The following is a 15,320-nucleotide window of genomic DNA, read 5'->3' as shown; positions in this document are numbered from 1 at the left end:
GCGACTTCCAGTATGCAAATGCAAAGTACATTTAACAAAACAGGATGCAATGTTATGAAAAAAAAAACAATGACATGTACCTGATTTAACACATCAAGTGAAATGCAATATCTTCATTTTTATGGCAATGAAAAACTACAAGGGAACAAGATTAATCTAGGGTAGGGGAAATGAAGTACAGTTTGAAGAGATGGGTCTGACAGAACGTGGCTAGCGATTCAGCTGTTCTCACTACAACAGGAAGCTCATTCCACCCCATAGGAACCAAGATGGACAAAGGACATGACCAGGATGCATAAATATTAGCGACAGGGACAACCACGTCCCAGCTCAGTGCCCAGTTTAGATGATCCAAGCTGTAAAGGAATGGAAAAAAATATGATTGATACTTGGGCAGGGTGGCAGTGTAGCCTAATGATTAAGGAGCAGGACTCTTCACCGAAAGGTTGCTGGTTCAGTTCCACGCTGGGGCCCTGCTGCTGTACCCTTGGGCAAGGTACTTAACCCATAATTGCCTCAGTACATATCCAGCTTCATAAATGGATAGCATGCTTTAAAAAAAAAAAGACTGTAGCCAATGTAAGTCCCTCTGGATAAGAGAGTATGCTAAATGCCAGTAATGTGATATACTGTTCTTACTAAAAAAAAAAAAAAAGAAAGAAATATAATGGTTTAACACACTTGTTATCTACCGGCTATCTTGTACCTTGTCCGGATAACCGTTGAAATCTGGTCATGTAGCTCTTCTAATATTGCTGACTCCTTATGGCTTTTTTGTTTGTGTTGTACCCTAAGTCGCTTTGGATAAAAGTGTATACCAAATAAATGAATTTAAATGTAATGTCACTGCAGGAAGTTCACCAAAGTCACTTTGTTTACGGCTCAGTGTTTCCTGGTGTGATCAGATAATGCCTGAGAGGACTTGGTGGGGAGCTAAATTGCGTGTGTTTGTGTAGCATGTCCACTACACAAGGTGGGCTTACGGCTAATGCTTCCTTTTCAGAATGATGCTTCTTTAATCGCATGACTACTGTTACCACTGAATGCACTTGTTTGTTGTTGATATGTAAGGAGATGGTTGTGGCCAGACCAACGCAATCACCATCTGATGTAATGTTACTATTTGTAACAGGCCTAGTGTTGCTACAAACAGTTGGTGATACTAACAACATCAATGACAACAGCAAAAGCAACACTATGTTATTATTATTGTTATTATTATTATTATTATTATTATTACTATTATTATTATTATCATGGATGATGGATAAAGATTCATTCACTGAGCCACTGATTCATTCACTGAGCCACTGATTCATTCAGGGAGCCAGTATGGCACCCTTTGTGTCTCACCCCTCTACCCGAAGACAACAGGGAGTGTGTGGACCATACATTCAGTTTCAAGTGCGCAGGTCAAACACATACTCGCGCATGACAAGAGAGAAGAGGGCGTCATTACTCATCTCTGTTTATTCATTAATCATTTATTCAATAATCACTTATTCATTCTTATTCAGAGCAACTTGCAAGGCTGTCATGGTGAGACACATGAAGCTTATGTTGTAGGAGCCTACAAGGACTAGGCCATGTGCACAGCAGAGCTGATGATATATCAATGATTATGGACAAGATTTGTGATATAAGCATACAACCAAACACAGTCTTTAAAATGATCTGAAGGAAGACCTTATTTCCCAGTTTCAAAGCACAAGAAAGTGACAACAAAGAACCACAGCAGCAATCATGTGAGTAACATATGAGTTATATCAATTAATATCACACCTGCAGAAACGCAAAGCTTCACACTGACCCACGGCACTACTTATCATAGACAGCAGGTGGTTCAGATACAATGGGTGGGTGTGGCAACAGCAGGGAGGGGGTGGGACAGGAGAGAAGCTCCTCCTACTCCTCCACATCATCCAGAGACAAGGGTCTGATCTTCATGGTGATGGACTTCAGGGAGTAGGAACTCTTCCAGTTTTGCCACATGACGCCAAGGTCATTGTATCTTGTGCGCCCCCACATGTACAAGCCGTTGGGGTTTGCATTGCCACAGCTGCCAAACCAGAATCCTCCATGCAGTCTTTCAGCACAATAACCGTATCTGTAACCGTAATGATAATAAGAATAATACCCAGTTGGGTTCTTGTCGATGGTGGAAAACCTGCGTCCGTTGTGATACCTCAGAGCATCTCCTGAGAAGAGAAAGACTTTGGTTTGTGACAGAATGACACAGTGGCCTTTTTGGTTTGGTTAAAGTTTAAAAATGGCCTTTCAGGAACTATTACAACATGACACAGTAAGTGAGGAAGAGTTATAGTGTGACACGGAGCTGCATAACCCTGACAAACCTGCAGCGCCACTCACCTGCTCCTCCGTCAATGTAGTCACCAACATGCAGCGTGTAGTCCTCGGGCTCAGGATCGATAGAGAAGGAGGAGTACTGGGCGTGGACCTTCCCCTCATCAAAGTCCTCCATGTCCACCCTCAGCTCATACTTCTTTGCCCAGGTGAGAAGGAAGATGTTCTCCAGGCCTGCAGAGAGACATTTCAAGCATCAGGGTCAAGACTGAAGGACACAGTTCTAGTACAGCAGAGGTGCAGTGTCACTTTAAATGTGAAGGTATTCATTACTTTCACACAGACAGGGTAGGTGGGTCTTACCCAGGCAACACTTCTTCAGATTTACCCAGTGCATTGTGGGATTGAAAAAGCCTTACCCAGCCAGTACTCTCCAGATACATTCCCAAAGCCGTTCCTGTACTGCTCCCAGGGTCTGTAGAAGTTCACAGAGCCATCCATCCTCCTCTGAATCACCTGAGAGACACAGGAATATCAGGGAAGTCCACAATAGCATCATAATCATCATAATCGTGATCATCATTATCATCAGTATCAGCATCATCAAAATTTTCAGTATCATCATCACCATTCGTGTCAAAGCCCAGAAAAGCCCAGAAGCTCAAATCAAAATTTTCAGTTTTCTCCAGAAGCACATTCAGGAGACAAGTGTGCGTGTTACTCACTGTCCACCTTCCACCATTCTCACTCTCCTTACAGTCCATGTCACAGAAGACCTGGACAGGAGTAGGCTGTCCAGCAGGGAAGATGGTGTACACCCCACTCTGTGTAGAGCCGTTGAGGTACACATCCTCACAGTCCATGGGCTCGAACCTCGCAGAGAGTGAGAGGATCCCCACAGGAAGCAGCAGGAAGAGGAGCACTGGGACCTGCACACCAGGAGAGAGGAACGCTGAGAGACTGTGCAAGCATCACAGCATCTGCTGCATGTAAACATCGGCGAAGAATCACTGTATGTGCTGTGTGTGAACGTCAGTGAAACATCACAGTCTCCCCTTAATATTTGTGACACTTTGTGTCTCACTTTGAACACTAGTCACCCATCAGCAAATGATTCCTGTTCATTTGTGCTAACAAAATACTAACAAAAAAGTAACCAATCATCAACTCTTTTTTATGAACAAAAAGGATTTATTGTTGCTCAAAATGTTTGCTATGATTACGGTTATCTAAATCGCTGTCTCCAAAGGCAATGCTTGCTCTTTCTTTGCCGTTTGGAACATGAGACCCAAATCATTATGAGACAGCACAGCATAATGAAATGTTTTGCATTAATCTTACCATCATGCTGGACTCCAAATCTGACCGTTTTCACTGGAATGGCAAGCAGTTCAAGCTTCAGAAGTCCAGGATTGTCTAAAATGGGGTAAAGAATAGTACAGACAAACAGAGGAGGTTATATCTAACTCAGCAAAGACCAAGACGCACACAGTGAAATTAGTTTAGGAACTGACAATATTGTTTTGATAAGGCTTAATCAGATGAAGTGTGGAACTATCAGCTGAACTGCTTAAAACAAAAACAAGTCTCTCAAACCTTTGATCAAATGAAGTAATTTTGCAGCTCACCTGTCTGTGTCAGTGAGAGGGGACTAGAAGGAGTCTTCACTCTGAGTGATGGCCACTGCTTCCCTTACAGTATGTCTGGACACTTTTATAGATGAATTTTTTGGAATTATTCCCAGTGTGTCATTTTTTTCAGACCAATATCTAATCATCTAGGGATGTATCTTTTTCATCACTATTTAAACTTGTTGTCCTGCATTTATTTTTCTTCAGGAAATCTTTCTGTCCATCTTGTGATTATTTTTGCAAAATTCCCTGTGACCCGTGACCATTGTGGAATGCAGGAGAATGATACAGTCCCCTCCACATTTATTCATATTCCTGTCTTATATATGAACAAAAAACATATATACATATACACTGTATGCATATAAAAATGTACCTATTGATTTTATTCTGCTTATTTTTTCACATTCTGCTTTAATCCTAAGAGTGTGGTGCAAATCAAAGCTGGACTGTTTGCATGTAAAAGATTTTATTCCTGAAAACACAAGTGTCACATTTTATTTCCACATCTGTAATTTAGTATTTTGTAAATTCTCTTCTGGCATGGATTTCCCTTGGGATGGGATGACCCTTCCTATAGGGTTCTGTGTGGTTCTAGAACTTCTCAGTGGGATTTCTGACCATTCCTCCTCTGTATAGTTCCAGACGCTTCCATCTGAACTTCCTTCAAGCAGAACATCCATGTAGGTTTCTTTTTATTCATCTATCCTTTATTTTAAAATATCTTTTGCTAGTCCCGACCAAGAGGCAGGATGAAATATGTACAATTCATACAGGTTTGAAACAATACACACATTAAAATACAGTATAATAATTTACAGTGAGTACATGGTGAGCATGGAATCTGGAGCGCAAATAGGGACACTTATGTTTACTGTGTTTTAGATCATTATTTCTGTAAGGAAAGGGTATTCATTAACAGACTGAGGTGCATTGAAAAACCCAGGTGCAAAAGACCAAGGCACATTATAATTAAAAGCTGTCTTTCCAAGTTCTGAGCATGAACAAGGTATTTTAAGCAGTTATACTGTACTGAAATGTAGATTCTAATTGTTACTGCTCCAAGAAGGAGAGAAGTGACAGAATGTAAGTTTAAGTTAGACAGATTGAAGAATACAAATGTGTCAGTGAGTCTGTCTGCAATTCTTACATTTGTTTTGTCATACTTGGTTTCCAAGATTATTTAAATAAAATATCAATGAATGAGTATTAAATAAAAATAAATATTTATGTGAATACATATGACCCTTATGTTGTCTTGATCGAACAATCTCAATTTACCTCTTTTAATTTTTATAAAGAATTATAACAACAATAATTATAATAAGTTAAGCAGAACATTTTTAAATGGAAAAAAATGATCTAATAAGTACATGTTTTACAGAATGCTTTTATTCCTGTTTAGTCAGGGGTAAGAATAAAAATGACAAGCCTTTATTAAAATATATTCTGTTTACAGAAGTGAAAATGAGAGACAGGCACAGAGAGATGACTACATGCAGCCTTAACAGTTTAGAGCACCTGCTGTCTAACATTTTATCCACATGAACACCAAACAAGAATACAATACGACATGGAGTCAATGAGGATAGCAGCTTTATTTCTGTGCCCCCAGACTCTGGAGTTCAGTCCCCTCAGACATCAGTTGTGATCATTAACAAACATCTTAAAAATTCCTTTTTGCAGATAAACTGATTATTAAGTCCTTTTTAATTCTGTTTTTACAAGTATTCCATGCTGCTCCGGAATGACATAAAAATAACACTCTTTACTGATTTTATCGTTTTTACTTCCACTTTTTAGTATGTTTGTATCGTTAATAATATTATTACATTTTTATCTGTCATTTTTTGACATGTGCTTTGTTTATTAAAATTTCTTGTTACAGTTTCTTTGTCATTAAAGTGAATCACTTATTATTGATTCACACTGTTGAGTGTGCATTCATTTTCATATATTATGCATTAAGCTGATGCGATTGGGGGTGGTGGTGGACAGAGCATGTACCAGAGAGATGATTCAGCTAATAAATCATTTATTCAGAAGGTGATTGGTTACAGACAGAACAGACATAGCCTTGACCATGGGATAGCAAATGCACAATGGAATTTATTCATTTTAACTCACCTTTTTACTACATATTACATTATTATTGGGATTTAGCACTGTTGTGATATAGCAGACACTTTATCTAGACAAACTTACATAGGTTACATTTTTACATGTTGTCCATTTATACAGCTGTAGATTTACTGAAGCAATTCTGTGTTAAGCACCTTGGCCAAGGGTACAGCAACAGTGGCCCAGTGGGGAATCAAATCAACACCCTTTCAGTTATGAGCTGTGTTCCTTACCACTACTTACCACCCCATAAAAAAATAATATTTCAAAAAATATTTTTGTACTACATGGAAGTTTTACTACACTATCAGAGTCAGTCCCACTTTCAGGGGCCAGGTTTCGTCGTTCTGGGCGGGTAAGCCCAGGTGCGCTCTGATCTGCTACGAAAAGGTGTGCTATAAAATGTCTGTCAGCGACATGCGGCCAGAGCGGTCACGATGAAACCCGAGAACCGCGCTTAACATGGACTGATTTTCTCAGATAACAAGCGTCCCCGGCTCGCTGAAAGTATGTACAGTTTCAGCAAAGCATGCGTGGAGGGCACGCAACACCGGCCCGATAACGTTCAGCCGCTTCCGTGTGTGCAGGACAACTCTCTGTTACTGTCCTCTTGTTGTTTGGCAACAGTTAGCATGATTTTCAGTTGAGATTTGCGGTCTACCATATGGTAAATAAAACAGAAAAAACTATACCTGTGCACTGCAGGTGGTGCTGGCCCACAGCCCTTGCATTCCTGCCAATCTTTCTACTGGGTCATATGTTCATCTCATGTCCCCTGTTTGTTCTGACTCCCATGTGTGCTGGAATGAGTGCGCTCTGGTCAGAACAGCAATTTCTGGCCACCTTTCGATGTAGACCAAAGCTACCTAAGACTGTTTTACTTGTACAGAATGGAGCATCTTTGAACAGCAGGACCTAGAGGCATACACAGAGACTGTGCTTTTCTACATAAAGAGCTGCGTAGAAAATGTCACAGTGGACAAACACATCCGGGTTTTTCCAAACAGGAAACCCTGGATGATGAATGAAGTCCAGGCTCTGATCAGAGCTCGTAACTCTGTTTTCAGGACGGGAGACAGCTCACTGTACAGCATTACCAGAGCCAACCTGAGAAGAGGCATCCAACATGCCAAGGAGGTCTACAGGAGGAAGCTGGAGGGCTACCTCATGGACAACAACCCTCGGCAGATGTGGAGGGGCATCCAGGCTATAACCAACTACAAAGACCAGAGCCCAACGACCACCGGCAGCAGCAGCACGCTGGAAGTGGAACTGAGCAGCTTCTTTGCCCGCTTTGAGACCACCACACACCTGCACACACTGCCTCCCCACAACTCCAGCACCCCCCCTCTCTCTCTCCAGGAGCATGAGGTGAGAAGGACACTGAGAGCAGTGAACCCCAGGAAAGCTGCTGGACCTGACGGCATCCCGGGGACTGTGGTCAAGGCATGCGCAGACCAGCTGGCAGGGATCCTCACCAAGCTGTTCAACCTCTCCCTGACGCATGCTACCGTCCCTTCATGTCTGTCTGAAGGCCGCCAACATCATCCCCATCCCCAAAAGACCTGCCATAGACAGCCTCAGTGAGTACAGACCCATAGCTCTCACATCTGTAGTCATGAAGTGTTTTGAGCGGCTAGTCTCTCAGCACATCAGAGACTGCCTCCCTCCCTCCTTCGACCCCCACCAGTTCACTTATAGAGCGAACCGATCTACGGAGGACGCCATCGCCATAACACTTCACAGAGCGCTGAGTCATCTGGATAACCGGAAGAGCTATGTGAGGATGCTCTTCATGGATTACAGCTCAGAGTTTAACACAATCATCCCAGACATATTAGTAACCAAACGGTTCAAACTACAGATCCCCCTCCCCACCTGCACCTGGATCAAACATTTTCTCACAAACCGCCCACAATCTGTCAGACTTGGCCCCCACCTCTCCTCCACGCTCACACTCAGCACTGGTTCGTACCTACTGTACGCCCTGTAAACTTATGACTGCACCCCGTCCCACCCAACCAACGCCATAACTAAGTTCGCGGACGACACCACCGTGGTTGGGCTCATCTCCGATGGGGATGAGATGGCATACAGGGCTGAGATAGGGAAACTGGCTCCACAGCTGAGGACAGGAAGGCTGTGCGGAGGGTTATTAACACCGCCCAAAAAATTATCGGCTGCCCTCTGCCCTCCCTGGACGACATATCCAGATCCCGCTGCCTCAGTAAAATTAAGGCCATAACAGGAGACCCCTCACATCCCGCCTATCACCTGTTTGACCTGTTGCCCTCTGGACGGCGCTTCAGGTCAATCAAGTCCCACACCACCAGACTAGCTTCTTCCCCTGGGCCATACGGACTGCTAACAAACACTGACACCCCAACCCCCCTCCCCAACCCTCTACCTCAATACAACTGTGCAATTCCACTGTGCACTTTAAGTAGTTTTTAAAAGGCCATATTATTGCACAAGTTTTTCTTTATATTTAAATTGTGTCTACTTTTTAGATTTGTTTTTTATTGTATTTATTGTATTTTATTGTATATTATTTCTATACCCAATGCCGTGTGCCTTATTTGTATTGTGTTTATATAAATGTTTCACAGTGCACTGTTGTGCTGCCGTCTGTATATGTGTAGCAGGCTACTGAGAGGCTGAGTGGAAACAGATAAAGACACAATTTTGCATATGAGTTTCATGAACTCCTTGACAGATAGTTGCACTAAACCGCTAATGTTGCACAAACTGCTAATGTATAAACTGCTAAGCACTCTTCTGACATTAATGCTGCAGTTGGGCTACTGACGTGGTAAATGCGGTATTAGGCATTACAGCGAGGTGGAAATGTCCTGCTACGAGCCGGCAGTCATGAGAATACTCTTCCTAACCGGCGCGATCATTATAACGCCAAGTGATTAAATCGTCTCGATCGCCCCGTATTCCTTGGCAACATGTGGAGGAAGCGCCAGCGGAGAGATAATTTACCGCGTTCTCGTTACGCATTGTCCGTTTCTTCCCATGACAGTTGCATTGTTTTGAGGAGAGATTATCGCATATTTTAATAAATCATCCATTACAACACGACAAAAGCGCAAAGAACAATGAAAATGTAAACAGAATGCAATACATAACGCGATACATATAGCAACATTTCTAACATTGTTGAAAGGGTGCTGCTGGATTCGCTAGCTAGAGAAAGCAAACAAGTTGGTTTTTGAGACATTTTTATTTCATATTGCTTGCTTATTTCAAGAACCAATTAGGGTTACTGTACTTCTCGAAAGAGATGATAAAACGTAACTTAGCTCTTACTGATGTAAAACGGATCTGTTTCAACATTAATGTTTGTCAATGCAAAATATTAAAATATGGTATATCGTTGAACATGGTCTTAACTGGGGCGCAAACAGAGAAATAGGAATAATTCATTGCAACTAACAGTTTTATTAGTCACTTTTTCATAGCACTGCTAACTAGTAAAGGGCAGAATGAGTAAATCACGTAAAAATCCCACTGACAATAAATTTGTGGGAAAAATGTGAACTGCAGTATAGCTATTTTTTATTTAAGATACGTAGTTCTCGGTGCCATGAAATATTTGTGGAATTAAAAATAACGATATTTCGTCTGATGCCTACCCGTTAGTATTCAAGTTTTGGATTTCAAAATGAATTTAGTCAGCTATAGAGCTAAAATTACACAATAATAATAATAATAATAATAATAATAATAATAAGAGCTCGACACACACACACACACACACGCAGGCACCGGAAGGTGCAGGTCCTCTTATGCCCTGGCTGTCAACAATCTGCATTACCGAACTATAAAGTAACCTGGCTGCATCGATCACACATCTCTCTGCACCCATACTATAATTTATAATTCATTAGGCCAGGCCATAATTTACAATTATAGCTTGGCCTAATAGTTTATCAGCAGCTTTATCATCAATTTGCGATTGTGGTTTTGGTCAATGCATGTGTTTTAGAGTGTTGATAATAGGCTTCACTTACAAGTACAAGTTTTTTTTTTTGGTCATAAAGAAGAGGCTACCACTGACGATATGACTGACTTAATCAGAGAAAAGTTAAAAACGGGCGATGCTAAGGTTACACGCCCGTTGAGCCAAGAAGGTAAGGTATGGGAGAGATTCGGGCAGGTTGTCCTGTCCGATGACACCATCACAGATTACGTTACCTGCTTGAGTTGTGAGGCATTGTACAAATGTGATGTTCATGTCTTTAATGAAGGGTTACTTTTTTTGCTGGTATTCAACAATAAAGAAACCCGTTTGGAACAATTCGTCGGTTTATTTAGTAGCCTAGACCCAGACGCTATTTGGCTAAGATACAATAGGCTATGCCTCGCAATCAGTGTATTATGCTAACGTTTGGGAAAACAGCCCAAAAACGAATAGTGTAACACTGCTCACTTTGCTGTAGCCTATACGGTAGCCCGTGCAAAACCTTGCTGTCTACACGAGTGTCTGTCCTTTTTGAAACGTGCACTAAATAAGAAAACATTATCTCTTACTCTATGATATGGATGCCATCGCTATACAGGCTAAAGTTGGCGGTTTGCGGGTCGAGTTCGGGTGGTTGATTAACGCAATTTTTTGCGGGTTGGGCGGTGCGGATTGGCTCTCATAACGGGTCGGGTGGGTGCGGGTAGGCTATTAAAAAAAAACCCTGACCCGCGCATCACTACAAGCCAGCAACCTTTCGGTTACAAGCCCTGCTCCTTACCATTATACCAAACTGCCGCCCTATGAAAATGAGGAAAGTTACTGTAATTATGGAAAATTTGGATGTATCCAGATGAGAACTGATTCAGTAGTTCACTGACTCCACTCTGTTTTCTTCTGTAAATTGCTCCTGTGTTTGACGAATCTTACCTTTACCTGCACACTGTTTTTTCTCTGTGCTGCAGTCCGAGAAACCGAAAAGTTTTCTTTTTCTTCATCATCTTCTTCTTCGTCGTCTTCTTAATTTAAAAGTAGCGTCGCACCCTGTCAGGGCTGCATGCAAATGCATGTAATGTAATCGAGTGTAAATGCAACAAGTCTCTGAACCAGTGTGTGATCCGCTGCGTCATTCAGATTGGTCAGTCCCCTTGTCCTTAAAAGGAAAGGGGAAAAAAACGAGTCCTATTGTAGCTGCTGCTGCCATTTGCATTGACTCCATTTAGTTATGAGCTTTTTGACTCTTTCAACTGAGCTGAATCATTTTGTTCAGTTCAGCACGGGAGATTTGTTCACTGAGTCACTGATTCGTTCAGTGAGACAGTATGGCACCCTTGTACCTTTAAAATCCATGGTACCCTAAGACACCAGGGAGTGTGTGGACCGTACAGTCAGATACTATGAAGTGGGCAGGTCAAATACAGGAAATGGGCATGGCAAGAGAAGAGAGGGTGTCGTACGCCATTACTGTTTTTTCATTAATCATTTATTCAATAATCACTTATTCATTCTTATTCAGAGCAACTTGCAAGGCAAGATACAGTACATTAAGTATATGTCATAAGAGCCTGCAAGAACTAGGCCATGTGAACAGCAGAGCTAATGATATATCAATGAGTAATTACAACATTTCAAATGTCAGCATACAACTAATCAGTCTTTAAAATGATCTGAAGGAAGATCTTTCCCAGTTTCAAAGCCCAGAACTTTTCACAAGAAATAACAAGGAACAACAAAGAAACATAACAGCAATCATTCGAGTAATGTATATGTTATATCAATTAATATCACACCTGCAGAAACGCAAAGCTTCACACTGACCCACGGTACTACTTGTCATAGACAGCAGGTGGTTCAGATACAATGGGTGGGTGTGGCAAAATCATGGAGGGGGCGCGACCAGAGAGAGAAGTTCCTATGGGAAAACAGTGACCAGATCCCTGGAATCCTCCACATCATTCAGAGACAAGGGTCTGATCTTCATGGTGATGGACTTCAGGGAGTAGGAACTCTTCCAGTTTTGCCACATGACGCCAAGGTCATAGTATCTTGTGCGCCCCCACATGTACAAGCCATTGGGGTTTGCATTGCCACAGCTGCCAAACCAGAATCCTCCATGTAGTCTTTCAGCACAATAACCGTATCTGTAACCGTAATGATAATAAGAATAATACCCGGTCGGGTTCTTGTCGATGGTGGAAAACCTGCGTCCGTTGTGATACCTCAGAGCATCTCCTGAGAAACAGAGAAGAGAAAGACTTTGGTTTGTGACAGAATGACACAGTGGCCTTTTTGGTTCGGTTAAAGTTTAAAAATGGCCCTTCAGGAACTATTACAACATGACACAGGAAATGAGGAAGAGTTATAGTGTGACACGGAGCTGCATAACCCTGACAAACCTGCAGTGCCACTCACCTGCTCCTCCATCAATGTAGTCACCAACATGCAGCGTGTAGTCCTCGGGCTCAGGATCGATAGAGAAGGAGGAGTACTGGGCGTGGACCTTCCCCTCATCAAAGTCCTCCATGTCCACCCTCAGCTCATATTTCTTTGCCCAGGTGAGAAGGAAGATGTTCTCCAGGCCTGCAGAGAGAGAACAGTACAAACATCTGGGCCAATGCTGAGAGAATGAGTTCTCATACAGGGGAAGTGCAGTTCCACTTGTGAAGGTATGTGAAGGTATTCATTACTTTCAGACATATAGAATAAATGGGTTTTACCCAAGCAACACTTCTCCAGATTTATCCAGGGCATTGTGGGGTTGAAAAAGCCTTACCCAGCCAGTACTCTCCAGATACATTCCCAAAGCCATTCTTGTACTGCTCCCAGGGTCTGTAGAAGTTCACAGAGCCATCCATCCTCCTCTGAATCACCTGAGAGACACAGGAATATCAGCCGGGGGAAGTCCACAGTAGCACCATAATCATCATCATCATGATCATCATTATCATCAGTATCAGTATCATCAAAATTTTCAGTATCATGATCATCACAATTTGTGTTATTCTTATGAGTAAAGCCCAGAGGCACATGCAGAGAGACACTTTCATCAGGTGAGTTTATCTGACCGGTAACGTTACTCACTGTCCACCTTCCATTATTCTCCTTACAGTCCATGTCACAGTAGACCTGGACAGGAGTAGGCTGTCCAGCAGGGAAGATGGTGTACACCCCACTCTGTGTAGAGCCGTTGTAGTAGACATCCTCACAGTCCATTGGCTGAAACTTCTTCACAGGAAGTGAGAGTATTGCCACAGGAAGCAGCAGGAAGAGGAGCACTGGGACCTGCACACCAGGAGAGAGGAACGCTGAGATTCTGTGCAAGCATCAGAAGTGTCTACTGCAGTAGTGTCTCACCTGCTGTATGTAGACATAAGTGAAGAGTCACCTTATCTGCTATGTGCCAACGTAAATATAGCCTTGACATGCAGGAGGTTGTAGCACACTTTAATATCTTAGTAAACTGTACCAGTTTATGTTTGTCCTCAATTTGTGTCTCAGTTTAAACATTGGTTATCCATCAGCAAATGATACCTTTTAATTTGTGCTAACAAGATGCTAACAAAAGGTCAATAACCAGTCTTCGATAACCAATTGTCAACTCTTTCTGATGAACAAAAATGGGTTTTTTTGTTGCTCAAAATGTTTGCTATAATTAAATTATCTAATTTGCTGTCTCCAAAGGCAGTTCTTACATTTTCTTTACTTTTCTGTTTGGAACATCAGGCCCAAATCATTAGGAGATCTTACCGTCATGCTGGACTCCAAATCTGACCGTTTTCGCTGGAATGGCGAGCAGCTCAAGATTCAGAAGATCAGGATTGTCTAAAATTAAGAAAGAAAAAAATTATTAAAGAATAGTACAGACAAACAGAGGAGGTTACATCTAACTCAGCAAAGACCAAGGCGATTAAGTGTATGAAGTTTAACTTTTCTTTATTATTACCCATTTAGTCTACGGAGCTGTAACCTAGTATTCTCACCTTTTATTTTCAAGCCCAGTTCATTAACCACTACTCCACACTGCTAACTGCTAGACCTACTGCGTGTGTGTGTGTTTTAGCGTTACATGTGTTTTAGCGTTACATAAGATTACGTAAGATTTTAACTTATGGTTACATGTGCTGAATAATTTATTGATTTAAACTAAGTGATTATTCAAGGGTCTCCTGATTTACATAATCTGAAGACATTACAAACACAAATACACCCATACACAAACACACATGCACAGACACACATGCACAAACATTTTAATATTAAAGTATATTGGCAACAAGTAAGGGCACACACAATGAAATTAGTTCAGGAGGTGACTATATTGTTTTGATAAGGATTAATCAGATGAAGTGTGGAACTATCAGCTGAACTGCTTAAAACAAAAACAAGTCTCTCAAACCTTTGATTAAATGAAGGAATTTTGCAGCTCACCTGTCTGTGTCAGTGAGAGGGGACTAGAAGGAGTCTTCACTCTGAGTGATGGCCACTGCTTCCCTTACAGTACGTCTGGACACTTTTATAGATGAATTTTTTGGAATTATTCCCAGTGTGTCATTTTTTTCAGACCAATATCTAATCATCTAGGGATGTATCTTTTTCATCTCTATTTAAACTTGTTGTCCTGCATTTTTTTTTTTTGCAAATTATTTTTCTTCAAGAAATCTTTCTGTCCATCTTGTGATTGTTTTTGCAAAATTCCCTGTGACCCGTGACCATAGTGGAATGCAGGAAGAAGATGCAGTGTCCTCCACATTTATTCATTCCCCTGTCTTATATATGAACAAAAAGACACACTGTATATACATATATACGCATATCATATAAAAATTTACCTATTGATTTTTTTTCTTTGCTTATTTTTTCATGCTATGCGTTCATCCTAAGAGTGTAGCACAAATCAAAGCTGGACTGTTTGCATGTAAAAGATTTTATTCCTGAAAACACAAGTGTCACATTTTATTTCCAAGAAAGTTCAGATGGAAGCATCTGGAACTATACAGAGGAGGAATGGTCAGAAATCCCACTGAGAAGTTCCAGAACCACACAGAACCCTACAGGAAGGGTCATCCCAGTGAAATCCATGCCAGAAGAGAATTTACAAAATACTAAATTATAGATGTGCAGAACATCCATGTAGGTTTCTTTTTATTCATCTATCCTTTATTTTAAAACATCTTCTGCTAGTCCTGGCCAAGAGGCAGGATGAAATATGTACAATTCATACAGGTTTGAAACAATAAACACATTAAAATACAGTATAATAATTTACAGTGAGTACATGGTGAGCATGGAATCTG

General features: G+C 41.4%; 2 protein-coding genes across 2 annotated transcripts; both read right to left on the bottom strand.

The window, feature by feature from the left end:
* Positions 1–1,888: 1,888 nt before the first annotated feature.
* LOC118785644 (microfibril-associated glycoprotein 4-like) lies at positions 1,889–3,651 on the bottom strand. The gene is made up of 5 exons (XM_036540467.1): positions 3,646–3,651; positions 3,030–3,233; positions 2,724–2,820; positions 2,371–2,538; positions 1,889–2,198 (listed from the first exon to the last, which is right to left on the bottom strand). Exons 1-5 carry the CDS (start codon positions 3,649–3,651, stop codon positions 1,906–1,908), a joined length of 768 nt encoding a protein of 255 aa, XP_036396360.1. The 3' UTR covers positions 1,889–1,905.
* Positions 3,652–11,938: 8,287 nt separating this feature from the next.
* On the bottom strand, positions 11,939–14,275 carry LOC118785572 (microfibril-associated glycoprotein 4-like). Its single transcript, XM_036540345.1, has 5 exons — positions 14,260–14,275; positions 13,108–13,301; positions 12,800–12,896; positions 12,439–12,606; positions 11,939–12,258 (listed from the first exon to the last, which is right to left on the bottom strand). The coding sequence occupies exons 1-5, from the start codon at positions 14,273–14,275 to the stop codon at positions 11,939–11,941; spliced, it is 795 nt and encodes a 264-aa protein (XP_036396238.1).
* Between the last annotated feature and the right edge of the window lie 1,045 nt (positions 14,276–15,320).

The sequence above is a fragment of the Megalops cyprinoides genome, chromosome 1 (assembly GCF_013368585.1).
Source record: "Megalops cyprinoides isolate fMegCyp1 chromosome 1, fMegCyp1.pri, whole genome shotgun sequence".
Taxonomy (NCBI): domain Eukaryota; kingdom Metazoa; phylum Chordata; class Actinopteri; order Elopiformes; family Megalopidae; genus Megalops; species Megalops cyprinoides.
Note: the sequence above shows the minus strand (reverse complement) of the source record. Positions and strands in the feature narration are given on the sequence as shown.